General features: G+C 45.1%; 1 protein-coding gene across 1 annotated transcript in view; it reads left to right on the top strand.

Annotated features, from left to right (window-relative positions):
• Positions 1-17,858, top strand: part of BDH1 (3-hydroxybutyrate dehydrogenase 1) — a 96,892-nt gene that overhangs the window by 75,367 nt on the left and 3,667 nt on the right. The window contains exon 6 of the mRNA XM_085635284.1: positions 2,816-2,968. Coding sequence (XP_085491410.1) covers positions 2,816-2,968 — 153 coding nt within the window. The remainder of the gene's footprint in view (positions 1-2,815; positions 2,969-17,858) is intronic.

Here is a 17,858-nt window from a genome sequence, read left to right on the forward strand (position 1 = left end):
AAACCAGACTGAGTTGGCCTTGTGTTAATTCAGTCTTCTCACCTAGGAGAGGTCATCGACACATGGTACCTTTAATCACCAGCCTTTCCTGATCTTTCAAGGATGAGTAATCACTAGTCGTCCAGAAGTAACAGCAACCCCTATGATTGTTGACCAATTATGAGAAATTGAGTTACTGGTTGAGGGGTTAAACTCTACTCAAGCAGCAACTACAATCCTTGTCGGGGTGAGGCACAAGCAAACCCTAAATTAACCTGTGCTCAACCCTCTGGTAGCTTGACACACAGCAGCCAGGCTTAACTTGGAGACCATGTTTTAAGAATGTATGCAGCACTTCAAATATCCTAAAGTAAAAAGACAACACAAAACAAATCCCACACCAAATTTGAAAAACTGAGCACAATTTAATAAGTCAAGACCAAAATGACAAAAATCCAATCAGTATAACTATAGATAGGCAATTGTAAAGGTTTTAAGTGAAAGTAGCTCCAAAAAGCCCAAAGTGCCTCTCGCGGCTATCTGGTCGCACGAGATCGGGAGCAAGTCGCAAGTTCAGGCCATCTGCTATTGAGTGTGGGTCGGATACAGGGAGCAGGTTAGTCCAGCTGAAAAGTTACCTTCTCAATTCAGCGCTAAGAGTCCTGTTCGCGCAGGAGGGGGCCATGAGGCGCTATGGAGCCTTGCGGACAGTCATCGATGTAGCACAAAGAGTAAGCCTGGTGCCTCGAATGGTCGTCGCTGTAGGGCAAAGATCTTGTAGTCACCGCGAGCAGGTAGCAAGTAGCTTAGCACTACAGCATCGACTGCCTGCGAAGAGCGCCGCTGCGAAGAGTTAGGAGGACGAAACTTTGCATTGGGGGCTGTGTGACCAACTAGGTTTTTGGGCCAACTGGCACATTTGCGTCACAAAGAACTCAAGAACTTCAATTCATGCTCTGTGAGAACACACCAAGGGTCTAGGATCTGAGAGTTACCACTTTGGTTCACAGGCTTGCTCCAACTGGATCTGGGTGCTGACTCAGGTGTTTGGGAGCCTGTTATGTCACTGTGGCTCTGAACCGGAGATCAGTAGACCAGCTCTTGGAATCACTTGGGGAATCCTGGTTTCAGGTGCAGGTCAAATCCCTCTGACTCAGGCAGGTGGGTAGCAGTTCAGCAATCATGCCAAAGAGCAGTCCAGCAGTGCAGTAGTCCAGCAAGGCAGTAGTCCAGCAAGGCAGTAGTCCAGCAGGGCAGAAACTCCACAGGTCCAAAGGTTTACTGAAGAGTTGGGTCCAATATTTATACCAGGTACCTCATGTTAAGTGGGAGAGGGTTCTAGATGTTTCCATTTGAAGTGCACAGGTTTCTGCCTCCCCTGCCCTGGCACCAGACGAACTACAGGGGGTATCCAGCCCTTTGTGTGGAGGCAGGAGACAGCCTATTCAAGTGTAAGGGTTGTGCCCAGCTCCACCCACCCATCCTGCCAGTGATGTCCCATCCAGCTACACCTAAGCTCCCTATTGTGGGTGGCTGTCTAGGAGGAATAAAACAAAGCCCAGCTGTCGACTACCCCTAGTCCTGTGACCCAGAGACAGACTGTAGGCACTAAAGGTCTAAGGCAGTAAAATGCCATCTTTCTAAAAGTGGCTTTTTCAAAATTGTAATTTACCCCGAGAGAGGATTTTCCACTTCAATTCCAAAGACTGCAAACATGAACTGGTTACCTGCTGCCATTTGGAAATAGTCACTTATTAAATGTAATAATGTAACTCCAATGTTGTCTAATGGGAGAGGCAGGTCTTGCAGTAGTGAAAAACGAATGCCAGATCATTTAAAACTCAAAAGTACATGTCCTACATTTTAAATACACTGCACCCTGTCCTGTGGGCTGTCCAGGGCCTCCCTAAGGGCGATTTATACATATAATAAAGGAAGATTTGGGCCTGGCAGAAAGGTTTTTTTGCCAGGTCGAAATATCATTTTAAAACTGCACACAGAGGCTACAATAGCAGACCTGAGACCTTTTTAAAGGGCTACTTGAGTGGGTGACACAATCAGTGCTGCAGGTCTACGAGTAGCATTTAATTTACAGGCCTTGGGCACACATAGCACAAGTTTACTAGGGACTTACGAGTAAACTATGTCAATTGGGTGTACAAGCCAATTCTACCATGTTTTAGGGATAGAGCACAAGCACATTATTAGCACTTGTTAGCAGCAGTAAAGTGCTCAGAGTCCTAAAGTCAGCAAAAACGAAGTCCGCAAAACAGGAGGATTGAAGGCAAAAAGTCAGGGGAGGAAACCACGACAAGGATGCCAGGTCTAACACCAATCTCTCATTCAGGTTTCCACACCGTTTTCATTGCGACGACAATATTATTTTGCTCTGTGACTAAACAAGCATGCAGTGCGCAATATGTCTATTGTATTGACATTTTTGTACACATTTTATACTGTTAAAGAAAGTTGCTAAATCCATTGATTTCTTAACATTACTGAAATAAAATCATTATTTTTATGCAGAACTTGCAGAATTATTAAATTCCCTTAGAAAAAAAGCAGATGTATCTTTTCCTGTGTCAAATTCTTTCACTGTGAGCAGGAGTATTCGAAGTGGGTAATTGAAATCGTACTTTCACAGTGTGCACAGAATTCATTTGCTAAACGTGAACATTTCTTTCAAATGTGTGCTGCACATTATAACAATATGCAGAATTAGTTTGCATGATATGCAGCATTTGAAGAAAATAAAACAAGCCCTTAAGTGTTTAGAAATAGCCATGTAGCGTAACTGCTGTAAGTGCATTTTTAAGCAATATTTGTTTTGTTTTAGGATTGTGGGGTGTGGTGAACAACGCCGGAATTTCCACTTTTGGAGAAGTGGAGTTCACGAGCATGGAGACCTATAAGGAGGTGGCAGAAGTCAATTTGTGGGGCACCGTCCGCGTTACTAAAGCGTGCCTTCCGCTGCTGCGCAGGGCCAAAGGTAAGTGATGTGGAGGCGTGATGACGTGTCAAGTGGAGCAGTATCTCCAAGTGTGGTACAGCTGTGCCTTATCATAACTCGGCCAGTGTTCCTGCACCCAGTTTTCGAACACCTGACCTTATTTTACCGGCTGGTAATTCTGGCTTTTAAAACTGCATAATGCTTTGCCTGCTAAAGCAGTCAAGCCTTGTCCCCTGCGCCGCCCTGCAGGCCCGGTTCTAGCGGGTGGTCCAGGCCCACCCCAACATGAGCCTGGCCCACCCAAACATGAACCTTGGCCCTCGCTCCCCCTCCCTCCCCCTCTGTGTGTGTGGCAGCGCAGCTGAGACAGCTTCCTGGGCACACACACAGCCGCACCCGAGTACTTCACAGGTCTTTAACCCCATCAGCGCGGCGCGGATTTCCGCGCCATGCTGAAGGTTCCGTGCGCGGGCGGGGCCATGACGGAGCGGTTCCGTTATGCGCACAGCGCAACCGACGTGCATGACGGAACCGCTCCGTCATGCGCGTCGAAGGGGTTAAAAGACCATTTACTTGTTAATGAGGCTTTGTTGTTTTTTCACCCCTTCTTAGAGCAACTGCATCTCCACTCTGCCTATAGCTGGAAGAATCAGCCCCACCCCGACATTTTTGGTAGCCCAAGAAATGTGGCTCTTGTTGCGCCTGGGGGGGGGCATTATTTGCCATGTTTTGCCCTTCCTCGGCCAGGATCCATTCCTGTCTTCCACTTAAAACTCAGAAACTCTCCAGTGACTGGAAGTGGTGCATGTGCAATGCCCGGTCTCCCAACGATTTATGTCAGGCTTTGCTGAAGTGAGGTATTCTACTATTTTAGAATTAATGCCAAATTGATGTTATCGGGCACATTCAGTGCTCATCCAAGCAAACTGGGAGGCAGTTATTTACCCACATTCGGTGAGGAAATTTTCCTCAAGGTGGGAAGTGGTGTATTTTCAGAAGATGCTTGAGATCTTCATGAGTATTTTCTTTTAATTAAGAACCGTGGTTTGTGCCCACTCTGCTGTAGCAAATGACGTTTAAACAGACTCGCTTTATTTAATTACAGCCAATCACTCGGTGAAAAGTGGAATAGTCTGTGATCTGCGTGTGGAAACCAAAACTGAATGTGTTCTCCTTGTGTAATGTTACTGGTGCTCAGGCAAAGCACTCGAATAATATGGCAACATTAAACGTGAAATGTGGCAGACTGCGCCTTATAAATCAGATCACTCAAGATTCCAGGCACCTGTCCTTTGGATCGAGTCGCACCAGCAGCGCTATGTGTTTATGCCACAATTGAGCGCTCTGGAGCGGAGACTGAGGGCACTACACGTTTCTCATAGTGCCTGCAGTCAGTCAAAAACGTGTTCAGAATACATGGCCATCCATCCTTGTCCTCTCGGCAGAGATCACAAAATGGTCACATACTCCTGTTGTAATTGTGATTCTGTTGAAATGGCTGTGATGGGACCCTTTTGATGGAGCTACACAGTCTTTAAAATAATAAGGCTAAAGTAGAGTAAAAGAAAGTGCAGTGCTCGCTTGCTACTTAAGTCATCCCTAACTTTACGCCTCGCCACTTTCAAATGTCACTAGCCGCCACTGGCAGCAACATTAAGAAGGCCAACAGAAAATGGCCACTGAAATTTAAAACGTTCCTCTGAATGTTATTTTTCTTCTTCTAGGAGTTGCTTGATTGGGCCTGGGCTCTTTCTCACAGAGCCCCCCCCAATCACGCATCTCATTTTTAGAAGGGTGGGCTGTGCCCCCGCCTACTCGTGCAGGTAGAATAGGGGCATGGTGAAGGGGACAAATCCTTACTTTGACACGTATGCAAGACAACAGTAAAAATGTCCAGATAACTCTGGTGATTAATTATCCTGCTGGGGAGCAATCCTTTGTCGGTTGGTAGTTTTGAAATGCAGATAAACGGTAGTTTATGTGGACAGCTCAGTGGGTTACTGCCTTGCTTTGGGAGATCCTTTTGTTACTTGCAGTTCAGAAGTTACAATCCTAACAGGACAGTGACCTATGAACTGTCATCAAATAGCCGCATACAAACCTGAAAGGTATAATTAGAACTTAAGTTTTTGTGTAGTTAATAGTTACTCAGAAATACATTTTAATCAGCAAAGCCCCCCCCCCCCCAACCACCACCACTGGGGTATGCTTTAAATCCTGTGTTTGTGCTTCTCGAGACCAAACTATCTTGAAACATACTGCCCACCGGTATGGATGACATATGATTCCTACTCCTGGTAATCCTCATTGGTTTATGCGACATTCCCTATAGGCTGATTTACATACTTGTATGATTCATTGTCTCTGCATAATGTGGGCACGATGTAAAGTACTGTAACACCCTACACTATGAGTAGCGCTATACAACCAATGAAGTGCATATGAGTGAGTGGCTACAGAGATATGAGGGGCACTGGTGGAAGGTGGTAGTGAGGGCATCCGAGTAGGGCGTCTCGGGGGGAGAGGGGCTATGGAGCGATAAGGAGCACTAGTGGAGGGTGGCAATGACGGAATCCAAGGAGGTGGTCATGGGACACCAATAAAGACTTTTGCACCAGCGCTAAAGCCGGCCCTGTCATGGCCTCTCTGTTTTTGTTTATTTAATTAGCAGTTGGGTCATTAGGACCACTGTGGAATATATTTTAAAGTGTGTGCTCATTTGTTTTACAGTTATATTCAATGATTTAAGTTTGAGGGTAATTTTCCTAATGTTTTTTTACCGGGAATAATGAAAATGGAGTCGGACGGTGGCTGATATGGGGCTGGGGCCCAAGGTCCGCTGTCAGCTAGGGTGCACGGGAGATGGATGGTAGAAAAGGTATAATCAGGCCAGGAAGGGAGTGTGCTGCAGAGTCCGGGGTCTCTGCAGGTAGCAATGAAGAGGGATTCTCTCTGAAGACTGGCAATGAGGGAGGCTGAGTTGTGTTACTTGCCTTATACTCCCACCTCAGAAACCATCTCTTCCCATCAAAGGGACCTTACATGGGATACATTTCAAAAAGAAAAATTCAACATTTGTTTCATTTTTTAAGAGCAGGCAGTGTCGAGCAGGCAGTGGTCCCTGGGACCACTGCCTTCTCTTAAAAAATATTTTCTCATCCGTTCACAAAGAGGAAGGGATACCCTAGTGACTCCTTCCTCTTTCCGAGTGGGTTACCGCCTACTTGAAGTAGGTGCAAACTGCGAGTGTTATCCAACTGCAATTGCGGTTGCAATACCATGATACATACAAATGCGGCTCGCTATTAGGGAGGGACGCCCTTGGAACGCCCCTTCCTAATACAGTCTTGCACAATAGCGTTTGTACCTACCAACACCCTTTTTGCAGTCGCAAACGGGCCAATTGCCTATTTGCCACTGCAAAAAATGGTTGTACATCTGGCCCTTAGTAAGCTATAAGGCAAGTCTGTTATGTGCCTTGAGACCCTCACGGGTGAGTAGCGCGCTTTATAAACCCCCTGATTGATCGATTGTGTGCCTTGTGGCTTAGATCCTTAGTGCAGATGAAGCACTATTATAGTAGATTAAATCAAACAGAAAATGTGTTTCAAGCCGTCCTCCGCACATGCCCACTGTGACGTACGATGGCCGGGGGTCGTCCGACGCCTCGAACGTGATAAATAAACTCCGTGTTGGGTGATAGGGCCCAATGTGGTGTTGGTGCTCACTCTTAGTGGTATTATCCTAATTCGTAAATAGTTGCTATGGTGCTCAAGGGTGGGGGAAATCACCCACACCCCTGATATGTGACCCCCTAGGGATCTACCTTACAAGTGAGACCAAGCCCGAGCACTCGTACATCACATGATGTATGAGTGCTCGGGCTTGTTCTCACAGAAAATGTGTTTTACACAGTGCACATGTTTGAAGTGCCCTCTTATGTGATGATGAATAAATGAGGCTCAGGGCAATAAAGGTTTGGCTAGGATCTCACAATTTGGTCAAGCATGGAAGCCAAGATTGATCCCAGGATTTCTAGTTTCACATTGTGCAATTCAGCAAATAGATGAGTCTCATTCTCCTGTATTGCATTGCATATTAATGCTTTATCTTTCATAATTTGACTATTTTAGCACACGAGAAAGGAGCTCACGGAAACCTATGTATGGATGAGTTTATAAGGGAGTTTCCAAAGAATAATAGAAGGTTACCTCCATGACTGGACTGCTAATTTTGAAATGGTCGGTGTGAAAACTGTTGGCAGTTCTCAAAAATACTCCTTTCTCTTTTTTCAAATGCGTTACTGTTTTTCAAGAATTTATATCTTTGAAAGTACATTGCAAAAGAATGACAAAGTAAAATGTATGAAGTTAAATTTGTGCAGAGAAATAAGTGTTGGAAAAATTGCAACAAGTAGATAGCCAGCCTTTCTAATACAATGATGTCAAGGTTTTCGTGTGGCAATAGGGACTTCCGTAATCTTGAACTATTATAATATGCTTGGTATTCCAGTACCTGTAGTGAAGCCTGGCCTGCTGGAATTCGAGGGTTTGCAGTTAGGTCCAGACATTGCTCTTACTTTCAAATAACTCTCCACGGGGCATATTATCAAGGACGGCGTTAAAAATTATCGCCGGTTTAACGGCAGAAAACTGCCGCTAATGCGGCGATAATGGGCTTGATAATATGCCCTGGAGAATTCCAATAGAAGACCATGTTCACACCAGAACATAGACTTCTATTGGAATTCTCAAGGGCATATTATCAAGCTCATTATCGCCGCTTTAGCGGCAGTTTTCTGCCGTTAAACCGGCGATAATCTTTAACGCCGTTCTTGATAATATGCCCCCACATGCTCTGTATACACTCAGAACCAATCGATTGTATCATGGTGACTGTTTGCAAATAGATATGATATAATCTAGGGCTTGTAGGGTGCCTCCAGAAGCAACAATTTGGGCCCGCAGTGCAAGGGCGGCTCCTACACTAGGGCGGAGGAGCGTCGCCCCTCTGCGAGCAGGGCAGGGAAGGAGTGGTGTGCCCACTCCTGAGTGCGTAAAGACTGTTTGGTCGGCCCTCTGGGGCCACCCAAACCAGTCCTGCACACTCTGTCCTTCTCCATGCTGATTAATTAAAATTTATATTATTAAATTAAACCCCAGTGCGACACCCCCCAGCCCCCCCCCCCACCCAATACCCTCGAGTCATGCCAGCCGTGACTGCTGCAGTGGCCCACCTGGAAGGACCCATGGCCCACCCAAATAAAAATTCCTACAGCCGGGCCTGCCGCCCTGACTTTTTTCTTCTAGCAACTAATCTTCCCCTACCTTCTCTACTCCACCACTTTCCACCCACCCAACACATAAGCCAGTCACACGTTTACCGTCTGCTAACAGCAGGTGGTAAAAATGATACCTAAACCCCTCAGAATGGGAAATACCATAGCGAACATCACACAGTAATTATGTGTCCACACAGTCCTTATCCAGTGCTTAATTTGAGCCAGTGGTTTCCACTTTTTTTTTTAAACATACTTTATTGAAAACCTTAACAGTATAATAAAGTTACATTATTACGTTTTAGTTTTTTTCTTTTGTTGATGTTCCGACTAATACATTATACATATTTGTCATGGTATATCTTCTGGATACAGATGTGGTTCGTCTGTCATCCGCTTTTGCGGTATAAAGAAACATTCGTATAAGCATAAAACAACATTACACTGAAATTGAAAATCTCGGCACCGGCACTTAATTGTCAGGACCAGCACAAGTAACATTCTGCCACAAGGTGGCTCTGTCTGGCTAATTTGGAGATGACCACAGGAACAGTTAATTATTAATTCAATATACGTTATAAATGGCTATTACCTGTTTCTAAGCCATTCTTATAGCTTTGAGGGCCTGCAATAGTCTGATTTGTCACACTTGTAGGAGTTGTGTTGGTATCATTGGCAGCGGCAATGTGTGGTGCAAGCCGTAGTGGCCTCATAACGAGAGCCATGGCACTCATTTTTTAGATCTCGCCTGACCCAGCGCATGCGCTGGTCTGGCGAGACTTATTGAGAGGGCTCCAAAAAGTGCTACCAGGCCAGCCTAGGGATACAGTGCATGTGCGCGGGCGCGCGCGCCGCGCTTTACCGCGATTACTTTCACTTTCGCGGCCGTACGGCCGCTTTGATGTTTGATCGTGATCACTTTCACGGCTGCTTTGCATAACCAATAGGTCTCCCTTTTGGGACCTTATAAGTATTTAGTTATGCAACTGTTGCATAGCTAAACACTTATAAGGTCCCAAAGGCGAGACCTATTGGCTATGCCAATGCTTGTTTATTTTTACAAATGAAGCACTGTCATTACCCTTTCTGAGGGGGCTTAACTGATAATTGCAAGGTACTGGCATAGAGTTGCCACATGTTAACGGTAATTACATGTCCGGAGTGTGCACCCTGCCAGTACTGTGCAGCTCCATAGCAGCGATATGTTCTGGGATTCAGGTGGGTTAATGAGGACAAGTGCTGGGGACACTTCGCCCAAACCTAGAACCCCTGTGAACATCCAATTCCCAATGTACTACATTAGGCGCAGACTTTGTTAACTCGCTTTGTTGTTTATGTAATGCACACTCTGCACTTATTTTATTTTTCCTGCTCCCAATTATGACTGTTGGGGTTGAATGATGAGGAAAAGGTAGAGCAAGTTTTGTCTTTGGGATAGTGTCTGAATTATTTTATAACTAGGAGGAACTCGCGTAGAACACTCGCCCCTGTCAAATACATCTGTACTCTGGTTCGTCACTATTCAAAAAATAGGTCAATTTTTCAAATGTGTTGAAACAGAGAGATTTCTTGCATAATGTTGCACATGTGCCCCCCCCCCCGACCTGATTTACAGAAGAGCGAGTCAGTGGCTGACATGTTTTGACCTTTGTTTTGGCATCATTTGTGTACACTCAGGGCTGCTTCTAGCTGGGCTCTGTGGTGTGGACAGAGCACCCTTGCAAGCCTGATTATCCGCTCGCCTCGCCGGATTGCTCAAGGATGATAGTGGTGGCCGTGTATTAGTTGATGTCCGTAGAAGTCTTTCTCCTATTACATTTACATTATTGGTACAAACGTTCTGCCTGTTCTTACTTAATTGGGTCCTTCACTAACTTCCATGTGTATCATGGTGGTGCATGTATGTAGAATTGGTGTGCATGGTAGGATGAATTGGGAATGCTTGGGTAATGATTTACTATGAGCTCAGTAGAATCCATGTCCTTGGATTTCCACAAATAAAATGCTGCTGAAACTGGAGGTTGGAAGTAGACTGCCAGATTAACATTGTGTATAGTTCGCATTCCTGAAGCGTTTGTGAAGAGTTAGATCCCAAGGTGAGGTTGGGGGTGGGATGGAGACAGCACTCTCTTTAGATTTGCAGCAACAGTCAGTCTTTCGCTGTCTTTCCCTTGTATCCCTTCCACTTTTAACACTATCAGAAGTGCAGGGTTATCCTTTTGAGACAGACTATACATACTATCTTTATTGCGTTTTGATGCAAGAACATATACATTGTTTTTGTAATGGTAACGCAAAATGTTAATAAAGATACATTTAAAATAAAAAAAGGTCTCTGTACCTTTATTAATCAAGAAGAACCTTTTATGGTTACCCTTAACCGATTTTCTTTCCAGACATGTCTGAATTTATTTTCTCTCTCCTCTTACTATTCCATATTTTAGCTTTTTTTTTCTCTCACAATTATCTTTCTTCTTTCAAAATCAGTAACTCCCATCTTTTAGTGATTTATCCATTTACTTAGTCTGTTGCCTTCTCTTTCTCTTTTCTTTCTCTCTCTCTCTCTCCCCTCTTCTTTCTTTTCCTCTCTCTTCTTCTTCTCTTTCCTTTCCTCCTTTTAAAATCAAAAAACCTTAAAAGCTCTATGTCCTAGGTATAGTTTATATTTCCCTTTTTGGGATAGTTATATATACATGATTTTTCTCAATACCATTTCAATCTTCTTTCAATGCCATATTTTCCTTGTACTGATGTTTTACTATGTTTATCATATTCAATAAAGCTTTTTAAACTTAAAAAAAGGTTATCCTTTTGAGAGTGCCTACCATTTTGATCCCCTGGATTTTCCGACATGAAAAATGTGGAATTATGGTGTAGAAAGTGTCAGCTGAAGGATCAAATATTATTGTGTTCACTTTAGCCAGTGATATATTTTAGCTTGATCTCCGGTAAAAATGGGTCGGGGCATTCCGCACCACTCTCCACAGCACCACAGATGTGACCTTGTTTCACTTAATATTTGGGAACTTACCTATGGAGTGGTTATCGTTGTCCAAAGTAGTAAACACAGATCATTAGATAGTAAAGGAAGAATAAGTGAGTTGGCCACCATACGATTATCCACTATCTGTGTGAAGGAATATGTCTAAAAGCCAGGGGTCGCAACCAAGGTATGTAATGCAAGGTCTTTCTGAAAGTTCTTGTCTGTGTGTAAAGGAGATGTGGATGAATGTAGTGGTACTAAACGGTGGGGAGGTGTGGTGTATGTCAGATACATAACTAGGAGGTATAGGTAGAGCTATATTGAATTAAGCCAGTTTCACTTGATCGGATTTTAGTATTTTTCAGGACTGATTGCGTTGAGGTAACTTGGTATTTAGATGTCCTAGTAAACAGGATATACACCTATTGTAGGAATCCCCTAAACCAGGGCATGTAATTGGAAAACCTCAATTGGCTTGTTTGGCTTTCAAGTAAGTGAACACTCCGCAAGTACCTGACATATACACAAGTGGCATAAATATCAAATGCCCAATGTAGGCTGTAGTGTGCCTTGACACAATGTGGGTTTAGAAACAGTAAGACTCAACCACTCTCCAAGCCTAGCTGCAGTACCAATATGTAAGACTAAACATGTTCTTGACATATTTTAGCATTTTAATAATGTTGGACATGTCCTCTGGTCTTGAATTAGCAAGGCCAGGTCCAAGTGCATAATGTTCAGAAGAGTAACATGGGACTTGTGCAAATGTGCAAGTTTCAGTAGTTACAGCACTCAAAGTGCCTCGCTGCCTCTGCAGATATCAGCTTTGCATTTACCAAGTATACATGTGTTATAAATTATATATTTGTGTATCTTGGTATAGGGACCGGGCACAAACTCCACATTCATAACATTATAGAACATAATACTAATCGATTGGGGAAATTGCTATAGAACAAACATCACAGACATGATTTTCAGCAAGGATGTTAATTTATTCTCCATGAACTGGTTTTTACCAGCCTAGGGATCACTAAGACCAACTGAAAGAGTGTGTGAGAGTGGTCCTTTTGGGAGAGAATGAGCAGAGGGTACAGTGGGTGTTCACCACACTGAGACAGGCAAGCTGTCCTGGCATCCTGCTCACATTCCAAAGTTCAGGTTTAGTTGGAAAATACCTTTTCATATGGACCTTTCACCCGCCTTTACTTTTTAGGCCCTTGGTTGTTGCCCCTAGATAACATACTGATTCCCTACTCCTGGCCGATATGTTTAAAGTCTTTGCTTAAATAAGTCGTGTGTGTGTTTGTTGTGGAGAGTGGGGTTTTCTCAATCAGTGTTACGAGTAATCTGGGCACTTTTCATGGAAGATCAGGATTCTGTGGAATCCTCTGGACATAGGTGTAAGGCCTTGTCCAGGGTGCTTAGGCAAGGTGATGGTTACTGGGGCAATTTTAATGGTGTGTACTGTTGTTCATCTTTGGTCTCCCATGGCCTTTGGGACTATCACACTCGATTTAAACAGCCCAGTTACCCCCTGTGTGGACTGGACTAGGAAGGATAATCTAGGTAAGCATGCAAGGCCGTAAGAGGGTAACAATATGAGTGGAAGGGAGATACAAGATGCAACAGTAATAGCAGACAATACCCAAACTATATATAAACAGAGTTACATATCTGAGGAGGATAGAATTGTATTTATACATTGGACATATAAATCAGTTAAAATGATGAACAACTATACAAAACATAAGATTTTAGCATTTTTAGGTGCAGAGCTATACCCTTCCCCAAATTGTGCTATGGAACTTAACAGAAAAAGGTCCTGCAATTCAGATAACATGGGCATCTCTGGACAGTATTATGCTATGAGGAGAGGCTTGTCAGTTCTCAGTTAGCCTCAGAAGCCATTGGCTCGCAATCTTTTTTTTTTTAATCAAGGCTTTGTTTACATTTCCCAGGTGAGCGGAACAAAGATATCAGTCTGAATGCTGAAGTGTATCAGATATGCTGCAGTAGGTTTTCCCTTAGCAGGTTTAGATGCAGTGGTGGTCAACCCATTTAATTTGAGCCCAGAAAACTATGAAGTATGCCAAAAATGTCACAAAATGTCAAAAAGTCTCTAAACACCCAAAATCATACCACCCAAAGTAAAATTATTAACTCGGATGCCAAAATACTGGGACCCAAGTCAAATCTACAATGTACAGATGAGAAGGCCTTGCACACAAGTGGTTGGAGATATGGGGGACATGGGGCATAGTTCAACAGAAGCCCAGTCCAATTCAACTCAAAAGTGAAATTGACAAATGGGCAATACCGGTGAGGCAAATTGACTAACCCCCACATGAGCTCCTCCCACCAGTAGCACCAAATCTTAGAGGCTTGTGTCTCATAAATATCTGAGCAAACTTTTCAGGTGACTGGTTAACTCCCACGGCAACAAAGGAATCATGATTAAGGGGTTTGGGCCCAGTCATTTTTTTAAAGAGGGAATTCTCAAAAACCCTAGGGACTACAAATATAGTTTAAATACCTCTGGAATTAGAGCACCTGACCTCCCCTAATGGGTCTTAAATATAGAACAGAGGGTGAAAGGGGGATTCTCTGTCCCTCTTAGCCTAGAAAAAAGAGGATTCTGGCTCCGAGAACATTTAGTAATTACATGGGATAGTCCAGTGGCATGGGAGACATCAGGGCCATGTAGTGTTACCATAGCATTTAGACTTGAATATCTATTTCTGGTTGTTAATCTGTTGCGAAGAAAATATCTATGTTTCTGGCTGGGCTGCAAGGCCTTTATATCTCAGTGGTGACTTGCTTCCCTACCATCTCTTCAGTCGGCTGGGTCTTGCTTTTTGTCTTGTTGGTCATGGATCAGCTTCACCTCATAGCATATATTCTTCTTCTTCATGGGTTCCCCCAAAGTCCCAGGTTTGGCCTAAAACCTGGGCAAAACACAATTTTCTGCACTCCATTTTAGCCCAGAGGCACAACCTCTGGGCAAACTGCAGAATGTGGAACAGGGATATGAACAGTATTGTAACTGGGTCCTTACTGCCCTCGACTCTCTTATACCTCTGCGCTGGGCTAAATGTCACGTTAAAAATCGCAGCCCTTGGTATAATGAGACTCTTGCCGAACTCAAGAGAACTTGCAGGCAAGCTGAGAGGGCCTGGCGAAAATCCTTTGATCCCACGTTAAAATCACTGTACTTTGCCCAGCTTAAGACCTATCACAGAGCTATCTGTCAAACCCGGGCTGCCTATTATGCAGCTGAGTTTTCCAACAGCCCTAACCCTTCTAAGTTAATCTTCAAGGTACTCAAAGACCTGATGGGGAAACGGGCCACCTCGCAAGAAATCTGCACGGACTCTCACGGTGAAAGTCTGGCATCCTTTTTCGTGGGGAAGGTGCAGACAATCTATCGAGGATTTATACCTTCTGTTTCCGGGGATGCTCTTAGTGATATGAAGGTCTCGGTGTCCGAAACTCTGTCCATCCTGCCGGCCATGTCTAACGAGGCATTTGACACTCTGAGCCTTAAAATTAAATCTGGCTCCCCTTTAGACCCACTGAAGCCGGAGTTCCTTATCCGTCTCCCGCCTCTGTCGTGAACCCATTCTGGACGTGATTAATCTTTCCCTCAGTGAGGGCGTGGTCCCGCCATCCTGGAAGCAAGCTGTGGTCAGCCCCATTCTGAAGAAACCCAACTCTGACCCCTTGCTCCCGGAGAATTACCGGCCCATCTCCCTCCTGACTTGGACCGCCAAGGGCACTGAGGCACACGTGAATTCCATCTTGTCTGCCCATCTCTCTCGTAATAACATTCTTGACGAGAGCCAAAATGGTTTCCGCGCCCAACACAGCACCGAAACTGCTTTGCTCTTCATGACCGAGCATTTGCGGTCAGTGCTGGATGCGGGGCAGACTGCGGCGCTCCTACTATTAGACCTGAGCGCCGCGTTTGACACGGTGTCACATGACATTTTGATGCGGCGCTTGGAGGAAGTGGGTATTGAGGGGAAGGCTCTTCAGTGGTTCCGCTCCTTCCTCTCGGACCGGTTTTTCAAAGTAGCCATTCCACCTGGCCAGTCCTCTTTCCATTCTTTGGAACTGGGAGTCCCTCAGGGCTCTGCTTTAAGCCCCACATTGTTCAACTTGTATGTGAAACCGTTGGCCGCTGTCGTCAGGCAATGTGGCCTTACTATGACATCGTATGCCGACGACACGCAGCTGGCGGTGACACTCAGTGGGGACCCTGAGGTGACTGCGCCCAGGTTCCGTGCAGGACTTATAGCTGTGGCTAGTTGGATGCGTAGCAACTGCCTACAGCTTAATGCTAGGAAAACCGAGGTCCTGGTTGTGGGGAAGCAGGCGGAACTTTGGGGAGACCAGTGGTGGCCTTCTGATCTGGGGGTGTCCCCCATTCCAGCGGCCGAAGTTAAAAATCTGTGGGTTTGGCTGGATTCCAATCTTTCTTATACCAGCCATACAAAGAAGACAGCAGCTACCTGTTTTGGTATTCTGCGAGGGCTGAGGCCAGTCCTCAAATTCTTTGACCCCCCCACTCGGCAACTGGTGGTTCAGGCCTCTATTCTTTCCCGGCTGGATTACGGGAGTGCCTTGCTACTTGGAGTCAACCAGGCTGAGGCGACTAGGCTTCAGAGGGTGCAGAACGCTGCTGCACGGGCCATTGTTGGCCTTCCAAGACGAGGCTCTGTCTCTGCTGTTCTGACCTCCCTGCACTGGCTTCCGGTCAGACAGAGAATCAAATTTAAGGCTCTCTGTCTGACATTCAAGATCCTGAAGCTTTCCTCTCCCCCTGCTTTGGCGGGCCTTATTTCTCCATACGTCCCCACGCGGTCTCTCAGGTCTGAATCTTACCATCTGGCGACTAAGCCTAGGTTCAGGCTGAGTAGGATGGGAGGTCGCTCTTTTCGTGTCCTGGCGGCTGATCTATGGAATTCCCTTCCTTTACACATTCGCGCCCTAAATAGCTTGACTCTTTTTAGACGCGCCATTAAAACACATCTGTCTGCCTCTGCTATTTGATCTTTCTCTTTCTTAGCCTTGACCTGTTGTGTTGTGTACCTGATCAGGCGCCAGGACGCCCCTTTGCTGGGGCAGCTGTGCGCCTAATAAAAGTTATTAACATAACATAACATAACATTTCTTGGTCAAAGGGCCCTCTAGCTACTTGCACCAGAGTTTCTCCAAAGCGGTCCAGATGAAAGCTGGCTGAAGAAGGCTAAGCACTAGCACAAGTCAGGGTGCTAGGCTCAAAAATCTTGTCCCCAACCAAACGTAGAGAAGGGCAGCCAAGAACTAGTGAAAATGTGGATTCCTGGGGAATCAGTAAATACTTCCTGATTGGGGGGGTTTCCAGAAGGGTTTTCTAGAGGAGAAGTGGAAGGTCAAAGATGGCTTAAAGAAATGGATTGAGCCTCCTGTAGGTAAGACTTTCTAAGCAGGCCTCAGATTATCACCTGGAAGTTCTTCCGGCAGAGCGGCCATGCATCACTACTAGTTTGGTCAATCTTTTGTGTTCAGGAAGGGCTCTGAGCTGAAATCTATATTGCAGGCAAAAACCAGACGGGAGTTAAACTGCTACATCCTTGTTCAGATGCTGCCTGGGGGCTGCTTCAAGGTAGGGAGTCTGAATTGCCGCGCCTATGCAGGGGGCCATCCTTTTCAGTTGCATCCTACATCCTCACAGACCTCAATACTGTCCATATTGTCCTTGGTCTGTATGCACACCACATCCAAACACAAACCTACAACACAAGCTCACGGTCAAAGAAAGAGTGGCAATTACGAGATGCCAGATGGAATTTATACGGAGGAGGTAAAACGAGTGTTCCCTTCTCTAGAATCTCACCAGCCAGCATTCACCAGACTACTGCAGAGGAGGGGAGTAGTTACGCTTTAATAGCGGTGGGCGACACATTTGGTGCTCCTTTAGACCAACCCATGAACGACACAGAAACACGTGGAAACCCTTAGTTGGGCTAACAATGTATCAGTCGTCTATGGGGAAAAACACGCTGTCGGCTAGGAAGTCAAATATAAGGACAGGATGGCACATCTATCTTCACTAAATGAGGAGATTCCTTCCTAAAGCAAACTTGGATGGAATGCTCCCTTGTGGGGATGCTTTCCCCGAGAGCTGAAGGCAGGCGGCAAAGTTTTAAGGCGCCTGTGCTGTGTTGGGGCATTTATCCTATTTAGCTGCGCAAATAGACTTACCTGTTTGTCCCTGTATAGTCAATTCACACACATGGTGGAGGCAAACATGGATTATTGATGAAATGGAAGCACATTGCTTGCCAGATATATTGCATTCCTCAGCTCTGGATGTTTTGCTTCCATATCATCAGATTCTGTCCATACAGTGACTAAAAGTATTGATAGCTTTTTGTTGGGGGACACTGGATTTTACAAGTCATTGATTTCTTCGTATTTTAGCTTTTGCAGACCTTGAGAGGGGCAGTAACACTTTAAGTGGCTAGGAGCAATAAGATCTCAGAATGCCAGCTCATCGTGAGTTAGTTCATGTTCTGGCCATAAGCTGTGGCTAAAGTCAGGAGTTCTGCACCAGGTACCATCATCATTTTGCCAGAAGGAGTAACACACAGAGGATTCCTCATCTCTTTGAGATGTAAAGC

This window comes from Triturus cristatus, chromosome 11 (assembly GCF_964204655.1).
Source record: "Triturus cristatus chromosome 11, aTriCri1.1, whole genome shotgun sequence".
Lineage (NCBI taxonomy): Eukaryota > Metazoa > Chordata > Amphibia > Caudata > Salamandridae > Triturus > Triturus cristatus.